The 22,029-nt window shown below is 37.9% G+C and overlaps 1 protein-coding gene across 1 annotated transcript; it reads left to right on the forward strand.

Annotated features, from left to right (window-relative positions):
* The first annotated feature begins 12,125 nt into the window (after positions 1–12,125).
* LOC138886003 (uncharacterized) lies at positions 12,126–14,170 on the forward strand. Its single transcript, XM_070167024.1, has 4 exons — positions 12,126–12,813; positions 12,888–13,274; positions 13,329–13,769; positions 13,905–14,170. The coding sequence occupies exons 1-4, from the start codon at positions 12,126–12,128 to the stop codon at positions 14,168–14,170; spliced, it is 1,782 nt and encodes a 593-aa protein (XP_070023125.1).
* The last annotated feature ends 7,859 nt before the right edge of the window (positions 14,171–22,029 follow it).

Here is a 22,029-nt window from a genome sequence, read left to right on the forward strand (position 1 = left end):
GCCACAGGTTGCATCATTGGTGCGACGCCACCGTAAGGAGCTCGAGGAGTCAGGTGTTAGAATCATTTCCCATCTCTTTGTTCTGGGAAATGCTGAGACTATCTATATGCGGTGAAATCAGAAGAGTCAATTTCTCGCAATCGAGACACTTTAGAAGAATGCCTCAAGACCCCGAGGACGTGAAGCCACGACCGAGTTCCCTCTCTCGGGGCTCGTCGGGGCCCGACTCAAACAAGATGAAGGGCGAGGCCAGAATAGAAGGGGAAGTTTCCTAGGCACACGGCTAAGTCTGACAAGGCCGGCCTACCCAGAGCCTACGCCAAAGCATCGCGTCTCAACTTCAGAGCTACATACTTTACACTTAATGCCCATGTACTATAGCCGGGTCCCCCTCCTATATAAAGGGAACCCGCACCACCTTGTAAAGATCTAATGTTTCTTCAACTATTTCTCCACAAGTGCAATAATATCTCTCTCTCTCCCTCTTCTTTCTAACTTGCTCGTTCTCACTGTCTCAAGGCCACTTTAATATTTATTGCTTACTTACTTGTTCTTCATTTTATCGCTTGGTATCGGCCATAAAGAGCCTCGTTTAATCATATCTTAATTGTTATCCCATTCCTGGCTGTCCCCGATAGCTCGAGCTCGACCCAGACGTCGACCCCGAGGTCCCCCATCGACCAGTCCTACACCCCGGCAGCCGACCCATCGGTTCGATCACTGCCTCGTTTAAGCTTGCATTTCATCATTGAACTTCATCTTCCTAGCATCATCTGCTCTAACCGCTAGCATAAAAATAGATGACCTATTTTTAGAATCCCATTTACAAATTTAATTTTTGTTACCATTTTCACGGTAAACAGATGTATCATTTATAAGTCTCCAAAATAATACATTCCACCAGTGGAGGCATGTGATACAATTACGACATCTTTAGTTTTACTTTCCCAACACCAATACACAACACATACTATGTCTACGGAGCCTTTAATATATACAAAAGAGTACAATGATAGTGACGACAATAAGGCTCTGGCTATACCTCAAAATATAGTAATACACATGGAACAAAAGATGCACGACCCGGGAATGAAGTGGGGCTCACCAAGTTATCTAGGAAAAATGTGTACCGCTATCACTGGTCAATGCCTTCTGCTGTGGAACCACCTTCATTCATTAAAGATGTAGCACCCCCGCAAAAGGGACATCAGTATATGTCGAATAGTACTAGTATGAATCCAAATATCTAATCAAGGAATTGGAAATACAACATGAATATGATGGATCATGGTAATAATAGAATCTCATAGATAGTCGTTAAAGCCGATGAAAATTTATTCGAGAGCTTCCAACAACATGCATAAATTTTAAGTCGAGATCCTTAGTAACCACCTTTACACAAAACGGCCCAACCGCCTCACCCCAATGTATGCGGGTGGAGGTGCAATCACAATATCAAAAACTCTATACAAAGTGGCCCTTCCACCTCACCCCCAATATACGCAGGTGGAAGTGTAATCACAATACCACTGCCTTGTCACGACCCCTTTTTTTTCCTCGGCGGAGATTGGGTTCGTGACACTTTTTGGTATGGGACAACTCTTTTCCTTTTAGGAAAGGGTCCAAAATTTTGAAGAGTCACCATCTAACGATTTTTATGGTGCGTTAATGCACCTATAAGGTTCATCTACAACTACATTTGTTAATCAGAGATAGGGTAAGGGCTTGAAATTATCCTAAGGGGAAGGTGTTAGGCACCCCTCAGGATCCACTAGTGTGGTTCCCGGGCAGATAGTTTTTTTGTGAATTTGTGCAATTAGCAAATAGACAAGTAAGGCTCAAATAATATGGGGTTTAAGTTAAGATACACAAGAGTTTGGAAATAGTTATTGAAAGGAGAAATTTTGAAAAGAGTTACAATCTAAAGCATGCTTATAAATGTAAAGGGGTGTCCTAGGTTTGTTTATAATATGGATCACATCAATGCAATACCGGTATGACACTCCTCAAAAGAGGGGCTACACGAGGTATTAACGCACAGCGTCATCATATCCATATCTACCATTTTCTGCTCTGTAAAGGTAATTAAGCGAAGATTGGTCTAGACTCTTATTGCTTGATGTTACCTGTCCCTTCCTATCAGTCTTGGATGAATTTAGGACTACTATTCCTATAAGGAGCGGGTTCTAGGCAGACCCTCAGGTTTAAAGGCAAAATACTAAGGTGATATACAAAACATATAAGACTGCAGTTAGGGGGAATATATAAGCAATAGAAGGCTCAGTTATACCTCCACAAAGAATGCACATAGATAGCATGACTTATACATAGTTAAGGTCTGAATTTAAAAATCCTAAAGCAGGGTGTTTAAGTTGTTGAAGTAGAACCAAATTTATTACATGACTCAGATAAGAAGTCTGAATTAGGCATGCCTGCTGGTTGTAACAGTTAATAATTAAACAAAGCAGTTCCAATTTTATTCAGGTTATTACCTAAGGCTTGCCTAGGCATAAAAAAATGCAGCAGTTGTTCTGAATCATTAAGACGGTTTGGAGATTATTTTTATTACCTAAAACATGTTGTTCTAGGTGTTCAACACATAGAATTATTGCCGGCTGATTGTAAAAACTGAGTAAAATTATTTTATTCCTTTTTATGCATTCATAGTTATCCTAAGCGTGCTTAAGCGAATATAAATTAAATCCTAAGGACATGGTATCTAATGTACATAGATGCAGAATGATGCAGAATCCTAAGCAGGATTTCTATATACACAAATATTACAGCGTTAAACATGATTTTTAAAATATGTAGAAATTATATGTTTGTTTGTGTTGTTTTGCCTCAAATAAGATCCCTAAGTGTAAATGGCAGTAGGAACATGATCGTAGAAACTCAGGTTCTTAACATAATTAAAGCAGGATTTTATAAGTGATATGATAGTGAATTTGACATGCTGAAAACAGTAAGCGTAAGTCCCAGGGGACATGATCTCTAATGCATGAAATGAGTCCTAAGCATGGTTCTATTGCGCAAGTAGGAAGATAACCCTAATAACATGCTTTCTACCCCTTTCGATAGCTAAAGTATGCATAGTCACCCCTTCCATTTCCACTATCCATCCCAGAGTTGTTTACAAGTTATTATAGACCATGTGATTGACTTACATAATAAAAATGTAAAATAAGAAGTTATAACTATAGGAAGCCTGATTCTGACTTCCTCTCTGAGTTATATAATAAACCACCTCAAATGCCAATATTGTTCCAAAGCCTTCTCATATCTAGGTGTGTCAGAGTTCCTTAAGAACCTCAAGGGATCCCGGGCAGTGCTCACACCCAGATTGCATAACCAAGAGAGTAAATGTAGTGTGAAAAGGCCAGCTTTCATGTGTCTAAGTTCAGAGGGAGCTCAAGGGTCCCAAGTCAAGGCTCACACAAAAGGGGCAGAACCTAATATTCTAAGAGTATATGTGAGAATGCTTTACATAGTTTGAAAAAGAGTTTGTGTAAAAACTGGACTGTCAACTCCATTTTTTGAAAGCAATCAGTAACAAAGATGATTGAAAGCAGTAGTAGTAGTAAACAAACTCAAACACCTCAAGAGGGGATCACACAAAGCATCAGTAGCCACACAGGGGGGTCAAGGGACTTGGGGATACATAGACATTTGTCAGTAAGAACATAACCCCAGCAGGGGGTTGGTCTAGACATGCACATCAATAGCTAATACTACCATAATCACAAACCGGCCAAAAGAGCATAAACACATGGAAGGGATAGGGGTTTGGGATTCATAAGATAGTAAGTACACAATAAGTGATTGACAAAGTATGCCTTAAAACACACACATGGGAGTGCATTAATCTAAAGGGGAAGAGGAAATATTACAACATGCTTAACGGAACCACAAGCAGAAGTAGACCAAAAATTAGAAAAAACCTGAAACAAACAAGAAAGCATGTTGTTGTTGGAGCTTTAAAATTAAGCTAGGACATACCAGTCAAAGAAGCAAAGTGCAGAAAAGCAAAGCGAGTAGAATTCCACAGTCTAGCCTTGGCTTTCAGCCGACTAGACAAGTAGTAACATAAGTAGCAGAGAAAGAAGAGAGAGTTTGAGTGTGTTAGTGTATGTTCTGAACTAAAAATGTTCGTGTGTTTAGAGAAGAGAGGGTAGGGTATTTATAGCTTTGAAAACGAGTAGAAAATAAGGTAACAAGTAAAGGTTTAACACAAATATGGAAATAATCACAATCAAAATCGCATTAATACACGTACTTCCCTTTAATCAAGGAATTACTATTTAACGGATACCAGCATGGATAATTAAGGAAAGAAATCAGTTTGACAAAGATTGATTGTTACCATATAGGGGATAGTAAAAGTATAGAGCAAATAATTGGGTCTAAGTACAAAATATACTTAATTTTGGAAAAGGGTTCAGCAGGGGTAAAACATCACAGCAAAGGAAGGGAATCAATCAATTTAAACAAAACGAGTAAAGCTAGGGGTTTATAAGAAAACCTTGCAATCAAACCGTAACTCAAGAAAATCAAGATCAATCAGGAAGGGGTCATGATTCTACACTTCGACATATAAATAGAAAAGAATGAGTAGAAGTATCAGACATGCAAGGCCAAACATATTGGCAAAAGAAGCTACTAGATAAACATATAGCAATAACACGAGTAGGCTAAGGATTCAGTAGTAAGAGAAGCTACTCGAAGCATGGTAGTCAACAAAGTCAAGTAGTCACATAGAACCAAAAATGAAGGAAACAGTCTAACACATAGCAACAGGTAGGGGAGATCAGACCAACACACCGAAATAAGTAAAGGAAGACTTCAAAATCTCACAGTAACAAGTGAGGAAAATTTTAAGAAATTAGGGTTTTAAAAAAAACAGTAGGACCTCGGAATCGGTCAAGACAAACAAAGGAAAGGATTCAACCATGAAGAACTCAATTGAAACATGCATACATACAAAAGACAGTTTCAGAACCCCGGATAAAACCAAAGATACTTAGGGTTTTAACAAGATGAACTAGGTAGAACAAAAGCATAAACAAATCATTTAAACATAGTAAAATCATAAAACAACACTGAAAATCAGAGAAGAGATCCTTTTAAAAGAGGTTAAGAAAACCATAATCGTTGAAGACGAAGAGTCACTTTGAAAAATCAGAAAACCTTTAAGGAAAACACTTAAGAGGTTCATAACATACATAGATCTAAGACAGATCTGAAAGAAAAATCGAAAAGCCTTTGAAGTTAGGGTTTCGGAGAACCCAGAAAAATGAGAAAGACTTCGAAAAGTTACTGATCTAGCTGGAAAAGTCAATGATCTGACTCGAACAGCCATGGATGGCCGGAAAGAGACCATGGATAGAAACTGAGCAAGGTCTGGACTAGATCTCTTCGAGATCTTTCCATGAAATCATGAAAACAAGCAACCAGGGGACATAGGGGATCGGCACACGTCTCAAACATCCATGGGAGTCCATGGATTAGGCGAGAATCGAAGGGGATTAGGGTTGGTTTGGGTGGCGGAGGCTAGGGTTTGGGTGAGGTTGAAGAGTGAATTGGAGAGGAAGGTGATTCACGGGCGGCGGTTTGGCGGAAATGAAGTAGGTTAACGGGGTCGTTTGGGTTTATTTTAGGCAGGTGAAATGGTGGTCGTTGATCTGAATGATCAATGGCCTATATTAAATGAGGTAGGTAGGGATCCGGGTTTGGGTTGGGTATAAAGGGTTAGGGTCGAGATTAAATCAAAATTGGGCTAGGGAATTGGGGATTCAATTTGGGCTAGATTTTAAAGCTAATTTTGGCTATAAGTTAAATAGCCATTTTTCTCTTTTAATTCTATAAAAATAATAAATAATCTTTGAAAACTAATTTAAAAGGCAAAAATGATTTATAACATATGAATAACAATTTAAAAATACAGTATCCAATTTTATGAATATAAAACCTAATTAAACCTTAAAAAGGGCTAATATTGAAATTATATGCAATTTTGCTTTAAAAATACTAAATAAAATTGTAAAAATTAACGTAGCCATATTTTGGCATAAATATAAAAATCTAATAGTTGAATTATCAAAATAATAATTTTGGAAATAAATATTGGGATTTTATGGATAAAAAGGGAGAAGATAAATCAATTTAAACTTTTAAAAATTATGAAAAAATAATAAAACACATGGACATGCTTATATATGCATACATATGATATTTTGAAGTAATTTTGTATATTGAAAATATATAGGAAAAAATTGGGTATCAACATGCCCTACACAAAGCAATCCTACTGCCTCACCTCAATGTATGCGGGTGGACGTATAATCACAATACCATAAACTCTACACAAAGTGGTCCTGCCGCCTCACCCCAATTTATGCGGGTGGAGGTGTAATCACAATGCCACAACTCTACACAAATCTTATTCAAAATAATCGATTTATGATGAACAACTTGAAACTTACAAGGGTAATGTGAGATTCAATTCTAAGATAAGGATTTAGCCAACATACCTCACTTGAGCTTCCTTAAACTCTAAAATGTTCCAAAAATCCTAGCACTTCGATCTATTATAGAAATATAACAATTTGAACAACAAATTATGAAGATGATTATGGTTCCAGCTCATTTGAGCATTTTATCAAACACGAGGTGTGGAATATGGTTTCCAGGTCCTCCTATGGTGGATTCCATCATTCCACAACCCATTATCCACCATATTTAGCTCCAAAATCTTCTTACGCCCTTTGATAACACATGCATGCAAGATGAACAACTCTCATACCCAATAATTGCCTTACTAATTATCCATTTTTAGTTAAATTCGAAATTGAGTGTTAAGGTGTAGAATCTTACTTCTAGGATGAAGACCTAGTGAGTTTTCCTTGTTAATCTTCCAAGATTTGAGGAAGAATTCAGGACCAATTAGTTGAGGAATCCCTCGCACACTATAGAGGACTTCCCCCACTCTCAAAATATATGTTTTAACCTTCTAAAAAGACCCCCAATGTAGTTTTATATGAATAGGGCCGGGTTTATAAAATCAGAAAATGAAGCCCCGAACACAATCCGCGGTCGCATATGGGACCGCATAATGCTTATGTGGTCCGTAAAATGGCCCTCCAAAACTGGGCACCTCTGCTTGGGTATGCGGTCGTTCTACGGCCCGCATACCTGTTCTGCGGTCGCATAATGCACCTTAGAACTTCCCTCCGGAATATTTTCATGTTGGTTCTATGATTGGTGTGCGGCCCGCGGAATGCTTTTGCGGTCGCATAATGCATCGCAAATGTCACCCAAATTTTCCCAATTTTCTGCCTCACTCCGCGGCCATTCTGCGGCCTCATAGTGGACCGCAGAAATGCCTTTCTCTGCCAAAAGTTTTCTTCAACTCCCCATCGCACTGTTTAGCACAAAAGGTTTGTACCGCTATATAGTAATTAACATATAAGTCTACCTTAGCGCCATGAAATCCCGAGTTTTAGGTAAGATTTTATGGGGCCTTACAGATCTCACAGAACTTATCTTTCTTAAAATCTTCAAACAAACTTGGGTTATTACCCGTGAAATTATGATCATCAACATAAAGACAAACAAGCAAGATATCTCAAATAGTATGAATTTTAAGGTAAAGTGCATATTCATGAAGACGACGAGTAAACCCATTGTCTTGAAAATACTTGTCGATGCAGCTATTCTATGCTCGCGGGGCTTGCTTCAATCCATATAAAGCTTTGTTCAACTTCAACACTTTATCTTCATGGTTTTTGAATTCTTCAGCTATTCCATGCAGGCAACAGGGCCATAGAATTCTTCATAGTCAATGCATTGCCTTTGATTATAGCTTTAGCCACAAGTTGTGCCTTGTATCTCTTCATATCTCCATCAACATTATTTTTGTCTTGTATACCCATTTCACTCCAATTGCACGATGACCTTGGGAAGAGTTGTTAATTACCATGTGTTGTTCTTTTCTATTGACTCGATCTCCTCCTCCATGACTTGTCTTCACCTTTTGTCTGTAATATCTTCTTTAAAGTTCATCGGTTCATTATCAGCAAAGAGACAATTTTAAAAAATTAAAATTAGTAACTTCTTCCATGCCATCATAGAGCTCTTGAATGCTCATCGTTCTTTGCGGTTATTCATTTGAACTTTCCTGAGATGAAGATGTAACATTAGTTGGTGGAGGAGGTGGAGTTGCATCGTGCACAAGTTCCATGATCCCTAGTTCTTCTTCATCATCAAAGTATGGAAGAAAATTATATGAAGTTTCTTCATGAGCCTCCCAATTCCAAATCACGATCCATCACTACCTTTGTGGTGCTTGGGTTGTATAACTTGTAGCTTTTTGAACTCGTATCATAGCCAACAAATACATGCTTGATTTTGATTGTCAAGCTTCACTCTCCCTTGCTGTGTCATATAAGCATATGATATGCTCCCAAGGATTCTCAAATGTTTGTCACTTGTCTTTCTTCCACTCCATGCTTCTTGAGGAGTTTGATCTCTAACATTTATTGTTGGAGACTGTTGTTCAAATAAACTGCACAAGACACAACTTCAGTCCAAAATTCCATGGGCGTACTTTTAGCTTTCAACATAAATCTAGCCATATTATGAATCGTTCGATTCTTTCTCTTCACAACTCTATTTTGTTGGATGAATAAGGTACCATTAGAGGGTTATGAATTCCACGAGACTGATAAAAGTCATTAAATTCTTTTGAAGTGAAGTCGCCTCCTCTATCGGATGTTAAAGCTTTAATTTCGTGGCCACTTTCTTTTTCCACAAGTACTTTGATATTTTTAAAGGCAGTAAAAGCTTCAGACTTTTGGTTCAAGAAATAAATCTAAATCTTTTTGTTAAAGTCATCAATGAAAATCAGAAGATATTTACTTTCACCAAAGGAAGGTAGATTGATTGGCCCACAAACATCCTTGTGAACAAGCTAGAGCGGTTGCTCTTGACACTACCTCCATATTTTCCAAGAAGACACACTTCACACAATTGACTGGAATGGTTGATTGATGGCATCACATTACTATGTTCTTTTCTCCTTTTGATTTGAGTAAAACACTATGATTCATCTTGCACATTAGCCTTCAAATACTTTGCATCAATCGTCTTAAGATTTAAAGAAAATAATTTATTCTCTGCCATATGCAATTTAGCAATTACAATTCCACCTGAATCTCTAAACCAATGATGCATATTTTTTATGTTGATATCATATCCCTTTCCAAGAAGTTGGCCCAACTCAAAATGTTACTTTTTAATTTAGGCAAATAATAAACATCTTGAATTAACTTATGGCCACAATTTTTATAGGAGATCAGAATTGTGCCTATCCCTTGAATCTTTGGGGTATATCCAAAGGACACTTACCTCTCACCGTTTTATTGATCTCTACAAACTTCTCTTTGCATCCATACATATGATTGCTTGCTCCATTGTCCAAATACCACGAGCTACAATCATCCATATCTTCTTCCTTGGGTGCCAGCAACAATGTTGACTCACCTTCTTCTTTTGTACTGTCGAAAAGGTTAGCCTTCTCTTCAACATTGCTACACATTCCCAAGAGTAATGGCCAAATTTATGACAATTATAATACAAAATTTTGATTTGTCATCCATTATTTTCTTGATAGTAGACACGTCCTCTTCTTCCTCTTTGTCCACGACCACGATCTCTGAATGTTTGGTTGATTTTTAATTTATTGTTAAAGTTGTTACCGTTATTTCTTCCTTTTCCATGACCGCCACGACCTCGTCCTCTTCTATTTCCTTGATATATTTTTTCACCTCTACAATCATTAAAATATGCCTGAATTTTAAGAAGTTGCTTTAATGGTACTTCTTGTCTCCTCTTGATCTTTTATTAATGATCCTGTAAAGAACCCTTCAATTACTCCATCGTCATAGAGTCTAAATCTTTAGTCTCCTTAATAGCACACACCAATCAAATTTAGGTGTTAAAGAGCGAAGGAACTTTTCTATCACACGAACATCTTCCATTTCTTTCCTGTATCTTCTTAATTAATTCACAACAACCTTCACTGTTGAACAATTATCCGAAATACATTCGGATACGTTCATTTTTAAAACTTCAAAATCAGCCTTAGAGTTTGAAGTTTTACCTTACTTACCTTGTCACCTCCTTGGAGAGAATTTTGCAAAATTTTCCAAATTTCCTTTGAGGTGATAGCATCTGACACCTTCTCAAATATGGCATCATCCAAACATTGGTAGATGAGTGTGACAGTTTGTGGATCATTTTTCCTTATCTTTGTCAAGACATATTTCTCATTTTAAGGCAGAACTTCTTTATTATCGAATTTTACATACCCTCTGCCTATGATTTTTCACACATCCTCAGAGCCAAGAATGATTTTTATATATAGATACCATTTATCATAATTATCTTTTATAAGACGAGGGTACTGAAAAGACAGCAAACCATTATTCATCATGGCTCTGATGCCATGTTGTTGGGAATAATGATATCCCGCTCTGGAATAATATCCGCAGTAAATAATAATAACATAAGAGAGTAACAAGGACACCAAATCTTTTAGCGGGGGTAAAATACAATACTCGAGTGGAGCAATATAATACTACTATAATATTACAACTTAGTAGTGTCAAGAGACTATTATACATTCAAAATAAATAACACTCTTTACTTTAATACATCTTACTATAATATTACTCTCACTCTCTATTTATCTCATAGACTACAGTATATGAATTACTCACAGTGCTTTCTGCTTCTCTCGTTTTGGTGTGTTTAAAGTGAACGAATAAAGGTCCTACTTATAGTAGAACTTGCCAAACATTGAACCAATCATATTGGTTGGTTTCGCCACTTGATATTTACAGATTGCAAATTGCAAGTATTGTTACAATGTAAAAGTTGCACCGTCCAAAACCAATTACACAAAGTAGTTTTGCAATTTTGTTTCAGCCACCCATTGCAACTTATGACCATTTTTTAAAATTTAAATGGGTTACACAAAGATAACATTGAAAGCATGGGATAACATGTTCTTACCTATCAAGTTGGCTATGAAAAGCTGATACATCAATGGGAAGTACTCTTTGACTACTAATGGGTGCTACTCAATCTCATAGAGTTATATTGCCTAGCTGGATGAAAAACTCCAGATGTTGCTGTTCTAATCTAGAACACAGTGTTGCCTCCTAAACACATGTTCATCGTGTGGTTAGCTATACAGGGAAAATTGCTAACAAAGGAAAGAATGATTAGATTGGGGATGCCATGTGAAAACATTGCATGTTGTTTGTGTGACCAGGCTGGTACTGAACCTATACATCATTTATTAACTATAAACCATTATGGGAAGGCAATATAACTTGGCTTGGAACTAAAAGGAAGAACGGGAGGAAGTTCAAGAAGGAGTATTGTTTAACCAAAAAATAGAATTTTAGTCAAAGCTAGAATTTAGAAGAACGCGAGTTACTGATAATCAAAAGAATATGTAGAAGAAAGTAATTTGGGGTAACCATAGTATAATCAAGAGAAAAATAAGTGAATCAAAGTTTATTCTAATAGTATCTCGTATTTACAAGTGATCAGATACCTCCCTTTTATAGGTATCTTGAAGATATGTGTTTTCCCCAAATCATAATGAGGCTATTACGTATAATTAAAGACATTGAATGCTACATTACACAATCATTATAATCAATACAAATTCTCTAACGTATCCAGTATTTAATGCCTGTCAAATTCCATATCTGCGCTCTTTATTATAGTCAGATCCATTCCTTTTGATAAATGACTTAAATAGGTACGGGCGCTGAATCCTTCGAGTGTCCTCCTGTGCCTCTTCCTTTGCCTTTGCTCGTTTCTATTGCTGTCCGTGCCTCTTGACTAATTATAATTCTTTAACTATTTGACCAGTCCACGTGTCTCAACATGTCACTTACATATATAAATGCAATTTTTCCCAATACAAGTATCTCTTACTTTACATTTATTTATTAATTGAATGGGAGGTAGACTCCTTCCCCAATGCCCCTGTTAGGCACAGAAGGGGAGGTAGACTTCGTAGTTTAGGATCTACTCGAGGTGGTTCGTCTATGCCTTCTTCTAGTTCTGGTCCTTCTTCTAGAACAAGAGGTTCCCTTTCTCACAAATCTTCTTCTAGGGGTAAAGATCATTCTGAACCTTTACGCGAACCTTTAGTAGATGAGATAGTCCCTTCAGAATTGTCTTTTTACTATGATAGGGAATCTCTTAGAAACCAGGTTTCCGCATTAGATCGTGTCGATGCTTACCCCACTCAAATTACAGAGGTTTTGACTCCTATGGTTCGTAAGGACTGTCATTGGAGTAATGATTTTTCCATTATTATCCCTAATCTGAATCAGAGAATTACTTCTTATTTAACTGGGTTCTCTTTTGTTTACACTTACCCTTTTACTTTAGGGTTTAGACCAACAATCGACTCAGTCATTCTTGAATTTTGCTGTTTGTTCAATGTCTGCTTGGGTCAAATTGGCCCAATCATATGGAGGGTTATTGCCTGTTTAAGGCATTTAGCCACTAAAGTCGAAGTTCCTTTTACTTTCCCTCACTTGATTCATCTTTACTCACCTAGGCTTTTTTGTAATGGTGTTTTTACACTAGTAGCCAGGAGTAAGAGGGTTTTGGTGAGCCGTAAAGATGACAAGGATAGTGGCTTGTATGCCCGATTTTTTGTTGACCCCACTATTGGGTTAGTGGGTGAAGATAATGTTCCCTTCCCTGAGAAGTGGAATTTTGCACGTAGGTATTTTATCCCTCTCGTACCTTCTTCTTTCAAGTTTATTAGCTTTTCTAATTTTACCCCCCTTTTTAAGCAACCATGGGAGTTGTGGGGTATGTTCCCAATTTCCGTGGTTGGTTTGATAAATTGCTGAAGATCGCACCAACGGATGGTAGATCTTGGAAAACACTTTCTAACCGCTTTGGTTGGAAGGTAAAGACTCATGGTAAGAGTTCACATTTTGTTCTTTTCGTTCCTATATTCTCCTTTATTGTTTTAACTTTTATCCTTCTTTTGTCAAGATTTGCAATTCGAGGGGTTACTGCTGAAGTAGTTGCAGCCTCTCGTGTCTCTTTGGGAACCCGTACTCCTTCGGGAACCCGTATATCTTTAGAAAGAGCCCGAGAAATAGTCTTGGGTTCCTCTTCTGCGAAAAGGAAGGCTGCTGAAGAGGAAAATTCGGAAGAAGAGGAAAATGAGAGTTCCCTGGTAACGAGGCCATGAGTTAGGAGACGCATCATTTCCGATGATGAAGCTGAAGTTTCGGTTTCTCTTACCGAACCTGTTGAAACCCCAATAATAATTCCTGATGATGACGTCACTCCCCACGATACTCGTGAGTCTATTGACCAACTTTTCATCAGTGGATTTGGTCGTGAAGATGTCGGGCCTGTTTTAGACGAAGTACCTTTATCGTCTTTTTCATCACCCGTGCCTGTGATTCCTTCTTTAAGGGCCTCAGCTATTTCCGTTCCTTCTTCTACTGCTCGTACCTCTTCTCCGGCTCCTCTTTTGATTATTCCCCCTCCTATCGTTCATCATATTGAAACGGGCTCTTCAAGTAGAAGTGCCGCTATGAGGCGGGTAATTATTGAAGTTCCTGCTGAGAGCAGCCTTTTGAGAAAGTCGGGCCAGGCGGATGTATGGCTGGAGCCTCTTATTGGCCCAATTGAAAAAGCAAAGCTGGAGAGCCATAGTTCCCTGACTTTAATGAATGATATCGTGCATGCCACTTTGAAAGTATTTTTCTTCTCTCCCTTTTTTACTTTGCAAAATTTTTCATCTTTGGGATTCTTATTTCTTTTTTTTCCGGCCAATCTTATCGGCACAGAATTGATGAAAAGAATTACCTCTTTGGAGAAGATAGCACGCGACTCTCAATTGGAAACAACCAATTGGAAGGAGCAATTTGAAAGTGCACAACTTGATATAGAGGACTTACAAGAGAGCAAGAATACCTTAGAGCAGCGAGTACGGTCTTTAACTTCAGAATTGGCAGTTACAAAAGCCTCTTCAAACCAAGCAGAAAAAGCAAAAGAGCGTCTCGAGTACTTCTTCTTAGAGCAGCTATCTAAAGCTAGTGAAGAAATCAGATAATTAAAGGCTCTTTTAAACCAAAAGGAAGTTTACGCTGGGGAGCTTGTGCAAAATTTGACTCAAGCACAAAAGGACCTTAGAATCTCTGCTGATAAGATGCGTGCTTTAGAATGCTCCCACGCCTCTCTTCAAGCTTCCCATAGCTTCGCCATGGCTGAAAATGAAGAGCTAAAAAATGAGATCGCTGCTTGGGAAAAGGATTATGAGATCCTTGAAGAAAAATCTGTTGTTGAGGCAAGTTGGGCATTTTTGAATTCCCGTCGTGATACCCTACTTGAATCTGGCCAAGAAAACTTCAACCTGGAGTTGGAGTAAGCTAAAATCAACGAAACCATTGAAAATGCTCAACAAACTCAGGACTTCACTTCTCCCGTGGATGAAGTTCCCGTGGCTGAAGCTCTCATGAATGTTGAAGTTGATACGGGTATCCCGACTATTTCAAGCCTGATCGAGCCTGTTGCTGCAAGCTAAGTTGAAACCGCGCCTGCTGATGCACCTGCCCAAATTGAGCCCGTTGCTATTGATGTTCCTTCCTCAGTACCACAAACTTCTCAGTGACCGGTTTTAATCATTCAAATGATTTTGTTTTTGTTTTGATTTTGGAAAATTGTAATCAAACCCTTAGCTTAATTTGAGGGTTGATTTTGGAAATGCTAGTCCCCAAGTCTTTTTATGGGGCAATCTATATAAACAATTTCGTAGTTTTATGACTAAGTTCGAACTTAGTCTTAGATTTTTTTACATATTAAGAAGTTTTTCATGTTATTATCTTAAACTTCTATTAGCTTTATTCTCGCTTTTATTTTCAAGGACTTACAGAATAATTTGCATTTTTGTTTTCCGAAAATGCTTCTGTTAACCTCATGATTAATTTAAACATGAGTTTTATAAAAGAGGGCCCTTTTATATTCCGAAACTTAATGAAGAAAACTTCTCAACTTCATCATGGTGTTATCATAGGATAAAAGAAATAGGAACACACATGTTTCTTTGAAATAACTTTGACAAGCTTTTATTTTTGAACCTTGTCTAGTTCCGAATAAAACTTTACATGTATTTGAATTACATCTATAACTTTCTCTTAACTGTTTTTCTTGTAATAGATTTAAAAGAAGAATAATAAACACGGGGTTTTTCCTTATAACCCGTTTTAATACATAGCCTTTACCCTAACTATAGTGAGGTTTTTCTTTGGCCTTAGCTCGTGGCTTTATGACTTTTACTCTGCACTTGACTCTTTCAGACTTGATTTTTCCTTAATCTTCTTTTCCTTCTTTATACACATGTCCGTGTATATTATGTAGTCCCCCAAGTGTTTGAGTATTGAAGTATGAAGCCTCGAGCACTTGATAGTTTCTCTCATTTGGTCCTTTTCCTGAAAAGGAAAAACATACGGGACTCGGAGGGACAATTATAGATGAAGACCGCATAACCTGTTTGCATTTCTATCAGAATAATTGTAACCTTAGGCCAAGAATTTTAGGTTACTCCATGTGTCTTACATGTCGTGACTCATCATTTAGTACGGGTTAGCTTTTTGCCTATCATCTAAAATCGTTAGTAAAATTTTAACAATTCAAAAATAAAATTTAAAATGGTTATACCTGACCGTGGTTTTTCCTTAGAAATAGTATCTCTTTAAATGAACAGCATTCCAATGCGAAGGTAGTATCTTTCCATCCACTGTTTCCAGTTCATATGCCCCCTTTCCTGCAACATCACACACTCTGTAGGGTCCTTCCCATGTTGGACTTAATTTCCCTGTGTTAGCTACCTTTGTAGACTTAAAAACCTTTTTAAGCACGGAGTCCCCAATTTTGAAGAACCTGAGGCGTGCTTTTCTATTGTAGTATCGTTCTATGACTTGCTTTTGTGCTGCCATTCTTATTAAAGCAGCTTCTCTCCGCCCCTCGAGTAAATTTAGGTTGACACGCATCTCCTCGTCATTAGATTCTTGTGTTGCCTGTGTGAACCGTGTACTTGGTTACCCTATCTCAACTGGAATTAAAGCCTCAGCTCCATAAACCAATGAAAACGATGTTTCTCCTGTACTTGTTTTTGCAGTTGTGTGATATGCCCATAAAACTCCAGATAACACTTCAGGCCAATTTCCTTTTGATTCTTCTAGTCGTTTCTTTAAATTGTTGATAATGACCTTGTTCGTTGATTCTGCCTGTCCATTACCCACTGGATGATAGGGTGTTGACGTAATCCTTTTAATTTGCCAGCTTTGAAAAAATTCTGTGATCTAAGCTCCAATAAACTGAGGACCATTATCACATATGATCTCATTTGGTACGCCGAATCGACATATGATATTCCGCCAAATAAAGTCTCCGACTTCCTTTTCTCGCACCTGTTTGAATGCACCTGTCTCGACCCATTTAGTAAAATAATTAGTGAGAACAAGAAAAAACTTTAACTGTCCTTTTGCTTGCGATAATGGACCTACGATATCCATTCCCCATTTTATAAATGGCCATGACACAATGACCGGATGTAATGATTCCGCAGGTCTATGCATATTGTTACCGTACCTCTGGCATTTATCACATTTGGCCATGAAACTTTCTGCCTCCTCTTCCATTTTAGGCCAGTAATAACCTGCCCTAATTAAGGTTCTTACTAGTGATCTTCCACCTGCGTGATTCCCCCAGTGACCCTCGTGTATTTCTCTCATTACATACTTTGTTTGTGAAGGTCCAAAACGTCTTGCTAAGGGACCACCGAACATTTTACGATATAGATTGCCTTGTTTTAAGCAGTACCGAGCGGCCTGTCTTCGAAGCGCATAAGCCTTTTTCTTGTCATCAGGGACGGTTCCATACTGCAAAAAAGCAACAATTTTGTTCCTCCAATCCCAGGTTAAGTTATTAAAATTTACCTCATTCGCATCAGGATCAAGAACTGAATGAAATAAATGTATTACTGAGGCATTTGCATCGTTTGCCACGTCAGCCGCAAATGCGAGATTAGCTAGGGCGTCTGCTTCAAGATTTTCGTCCCTGGGTATTTGTCTAACTTTCCAATCTTGAAATTGTTTTATCAATTCCCATACCTTTTCCAAGTACTGCTGCATCCTTGCTTCCTTGGCTGTATAAGTTCCTAGCATTTGATTAACTACAAGGTGTGAATCACTCTTGATTATGATCTGTTTTATGCCAAGTTCATGTGCCAGTTCTAAACCTGCAATCATAGCCTCATATTCTGCCTCATTGTTAGTTATGGAATGACATTTAATAGCTTGCCGAATGGTTTCACCCATAGGTAGTACCAATACGACCCCCAAACCTGCTCCTCTCAAATTAGATGAGCCATCAGTGAATAAAGTTCAAGTTCCTGGGTTAGCTCCATTGAACACATGTAATTCTTTTTCTGCTTCTAACTTTATTCCCTGACTAAAATCAGCCATGAAATCAGTTAATACTTGTGATTTTATAGCAGTTCTAGGTTGGTATGAAATTTCGTATTCACTTAACTCTATTTCCCACTTAGCTAACCTACCTGATAACTCATGCTTATGTAATATATTACGTAAATGGTAGGTAGTTACCACAACGATAAGATGACACAGAAAGTAAGGTCTTAACTTTCTAGATGCCATGATTAACGCAAGTGCAAGTTTTTCTAACTGAGGATACCTCGTCTCTGCATATAACAAAGACTTACTTACGTAATAGATAGGGGATTGTTTACCTTGCTCTTCTCGGACCAAAACAGTACTTACCGCCAGTTCTGAAACAACAATGTAGAGGAGTAGCTTTTCCCCAGCCTTTGGTTTTGCCAACAAAGGTGGATTTGATAAGTACGTTTTCAAATTCCTATGTGCTTGTTGACATTCCTTATTCCATTCAAAATGATCCTGCTTCTTAATGGATGAGAAGAATTTAAAACACTTCTCTGATGATTTAGAGATGAATCTTCCCAAGGCCGTAATTCTCCATGTTAATCTTTGAACTTCTTTCTTATTTGAAAGTATGTCAGGGATTTCCTCAATGTCTTTAATCTGTTCAGGATTCACTTTAATTCCACGGTTAGAAACAAGAAAACCCAAAAACTTACCTGATGCATTGCCAAATGCACATTTTTCGGGATTTAACTTCATATTAAATTTGCACAAAATTGAAAATGTGTCAGATAAGTGTGATATGTGATTTTTTGAGTACTGAGTTTTAACAAGCATATCATCTATATATACCTCCATAGTCTTTCCTAAATATTCCTGAAACATTTTGGTAACTAACCTCTGATATGTTGCACATGCATTCTTTAGACCAAAAGGCATTACTTTATAACAGTAAGTCCCCCTGTCTGTTATGAATGAAGTTTTTTCTTCATTTCCCGGATCCATTTTAATCTGATTATAACCTGAATATGCATCTAAAAAATTTAATAATTCGTGACCTGCAGTTGCATCAATCAATTGATCTATGTGTGGTAGCGGAAAAGAATCTTTAGGACAGGCTTTGTTAAGATCTGTATAATCTACACAAACCCGCCACTTACCGTTTTTCTTTGGAACCACAACAGTATTGGCTAACCAGTTAGGATACTTTACCTCTCGAATGGAACCAATCTTTAGCAATTTTTGGACTTCTTCTTGAATCACCTGATTCTTGAAAGTTCCTTGCTTTCTTTTCTTTTGCTTCACAAGAGGATATGACGGATCTTCATTTAGTTTATGAGTCATCACCTCCGGTGGTATTCCTGTCATGTCGGAGTGGGACCAAGCAAAGCAGTCCATGTTAGTTTTCTAAAATTCAATTAACTTACATTTTATTCCTTGGTCAAGATTAGCTCCGACATAGACTTTTTTATCAGGCCATCGAGCGAATAACATGACAGGTTCTAATTCCTCTATCGTTATTTTGATATTTTCATTGTCTTCTGGTTCTTGAATGATATCAGGCCTTGAGTCTACATCTGTTTTCCCTTGTTCAGTTGAGGTTTGTGTTATGGTGTCCTCAACTGCCTTCTGTGATTGCTATTTGCCTTCACTTCTCGTGCTCGTATCTGCAACGGAGTTAATAGCCCTGGATGTATGTTGATCTCCGTGAATTTGACATATTCCCCATGGTGATGGAAATTTGATAACTTGATGCAAGGTTGAAGGAACAGTATCCATTTCATGGATCCATGGTCTCCCCAGAATCATGTTGTAAGCCATCTCCATGTCTACTACTTGGAACTTTGTATCTTTGATGACCCCTTCAGCGAAAGTGGTGAGTGTTACCTCTCCTTTCGTGACAACACTGGAACTATAAAATCAAGATAGAGTATGCGCCTTTGGTATTACTCTATCTTCAGCTTGTATCTCACGTATCACTCTTAGAAAAATAATGTTCATGGAACTACCTGGATCAATCAAAACTCCTTTCACATTAGTATCATGCACAATTAAAGATATTACCAGTGCATCGTTATGAGGGGTTAATACGCCATCTGTATCTGCATCATTGAATGTAATATTGCTTTTTTCTAAAATATGCCGCACCCGTATCCCTTGGGTAATAGTTACTTTGGAAGTTTTGCTAGCTGCAGTATATGACACACCATTGATATTTTCACCCCCACTTATAACATTAACAGTTCTTTTGGGAGAAGGTGGTTTTTGAGGCTCCTGCATGTTCTTCATGTAAGCTTGCTTGCCTTTCTCGCTGAACAACTCAATAAGATATCCTTGTTTTAATAAATGATCAACTTCACTTTGTCAAAATCTGCAATCTGCTGTTTTATGCCCGTGGTCATTATGGAACTCGCACCAATGATCAAGGTTGCGCCTATCTGGATTTGATCTCATTTCCTTTGGCCATCGAACCTTATCTCCCATGATTTTCAAAACAGTTACGAGCTCGTAGATGCTGGCGTTGAAGTTGTAACCTCCGAATCTCGCTTTTAAATTTCTATCATCATCCTGTGACTCATATTTGTTTCGCTCATTCCTAAATCTTGATGAAGAACATGGTTCTCTATTTCTTGATCTGTGATCGTGCCTTTGATTATCCTATTTTGACCGTGAGTCTTTTCCCGCAGGTCCCATATAGGGCTCGTACCTGTTTTTACCGGATCTTTTTTCGGTCTCTTCACGTCTTGAACGTATATTTTCTTCTTTTTGAGATCGTGGAATAATATCTTCCTCAATCCTCAACTTCGTTTTATACCTGTTATAAACGTCATTCCACATTGTAGCTGGAAATTCTCGAAGGCTTTCCTTGAGTTGACTTGTAGCTTTCGAGCTTTTTTCATTCAAAGTGCTTGTAAAAGCTATAGCTGCCTAGTTATCAGGTACACGCGGCAATATCATTCTTTCACGTTGAAATCTGTCCACGAATTCTCTAAGCAATTCTGAATCTCCTTGCTTGATTTTGAAAATATCCTCCATTCTTTTTTCCACTTTTTGGGCTCCCTAGTGTGCTTTGATGAATGAATCTGTAAGCTCAACAAAAGAATTTATAGAATTTTCTGGTAAAAGGGAATACCATGTTAGTGCTCCTTTGGTGAGTGTTTCACCAAATTTCTTGACTAATACCGATTCAATCTCCTGCTTAGTCAAATCATTGTCTTTTACGCCCGTTGTGAATGCAGTCACGTGGACTCGTGGGTCTGTTGTTCCATCATACTTTGAAATATCAGGCATTTTGAACTTTTTTGGAATTGGGAGTGGGGCAGCACTTGGTTTCGAGGGTTGTTGCAAATATTTGTCCATGTCTACCCCTTTGATTATTGGTGGCACCCCGGGTATCTACTCTATGCATTCACTTTGCTCCTTGACCTGTTTCTGCAAGGTTAGCACTAAATTTTGTAAATCAGAATTAATTACATTACCTGGTTCTCTCTCTGCGATTTACTGGGAGTTCCACCGCTGCCTGAGTTAACAAGCCCGGAACGAGGGTTTTCTATAGTGTTATTAGTTGGAGTAGGTGTGGGTGTTGCAACAGGTAACTGGTTAACAAGCGCCTCAACAACTTTCTTGACCTGAGCAGTAATTAATTTCTGTAAAGCTTCTTCAGCAGCTTCAACATTTTGAAATTGAGCGTACTCGTTTGTTTGAGACTCATTAGGAGAACCCTCGCGAGATTGCCGTGGCGAGTCTTGCGGAGTAGGAACTTGAGTGTTAATATTCTGTGGATCTCCCTGACTTTGTTGGTTCTCTTAGTTTTCTTGAGTGTTATCATTGTTATTCGACATAATTGATGCAACAAGGAAGGGTTAAGTGAAAAGAAAATAGATTATCAGATTCCCGGTAATGGAACCAATTTGTTTAACCAAAAAATAGAATTTTAGTCAAAGCTAGAATTTAGAAGAACACGAGTTACTGATAATCAAAAGAATATGTAGAATAAAGTAATTTGGGGTAACCAGAGTATAATAAGGAGAAAAACAAGTGAATCAAAGTATATTCCAATAGTATCTCGTGTTTACAAGTGATCGGATACCTCCCTTTTATAGATATCTTGAAGATATGTGTTTTCCCCAAATCATAATGAGGCTATTACGTATAATTAAAGACATTGAATGCTACATTACACAATCATTATAATCAATACAAATTCTCTAACGTATCCAGTATTTAATGCCTGTCAAATTCCATATCTGCGCTCTTTATTATGGTCAGATCCATTCCTTTTGATAAATGACTTAAATAGGTACGGGCGCTGAATCCTTCGAATGTCCTCCTGTGCCTCTTCCTTTGCCTTTGCTCGTTTCTATTGCTGCCCGTGCCTCTTGACTAATTATAATTCTTTGACTATTTGACCAGTCCACGTGTCTCAACATGTCACTTACATATATAAATGCAATTTTTCTCAATACAAGTATCTCTTACTTTAGGGTACCAGATATGGAAAGCAAGAAACTAG

Source organism: Nicotiana sylvestris, chromosome 2 (genome assembly GCF_000393655.2).
Source record: "Nicotiana sylvestris chromosome 2, ASM39365v2, whole genome shotgun sequence".
NCBI lineage: Eukaryota > Viridiplantae > Streptophyta > Magnoliopsida > Solanales > Solanaceae > Nicotiana > Nicotiana sylvestris.

Coding starts and splice junctions, on each gene's coding strand:
- LOC138886003 (XM_070167024.1), top strand. CDS start 12,126: ATGCCTTCTTCTAGTTCTGGTCCTTCTTCTAGAACAAGAGGTTCCCTT. Junction 12,814..12,887: donor TGAGAAGTGGAATTTTGCAC/GTAGGTATTTTA, acceptor CCCCTTTTTAAG/CAACCATGGGAGTTGTGGGG. Junction 13,770..13,904: donor AGCAAAGCTGGAGAGCCATA/GTTCCCTGACTT, acceptor TTATCGGCACAG/AATTGATGAAAAGAATTACC.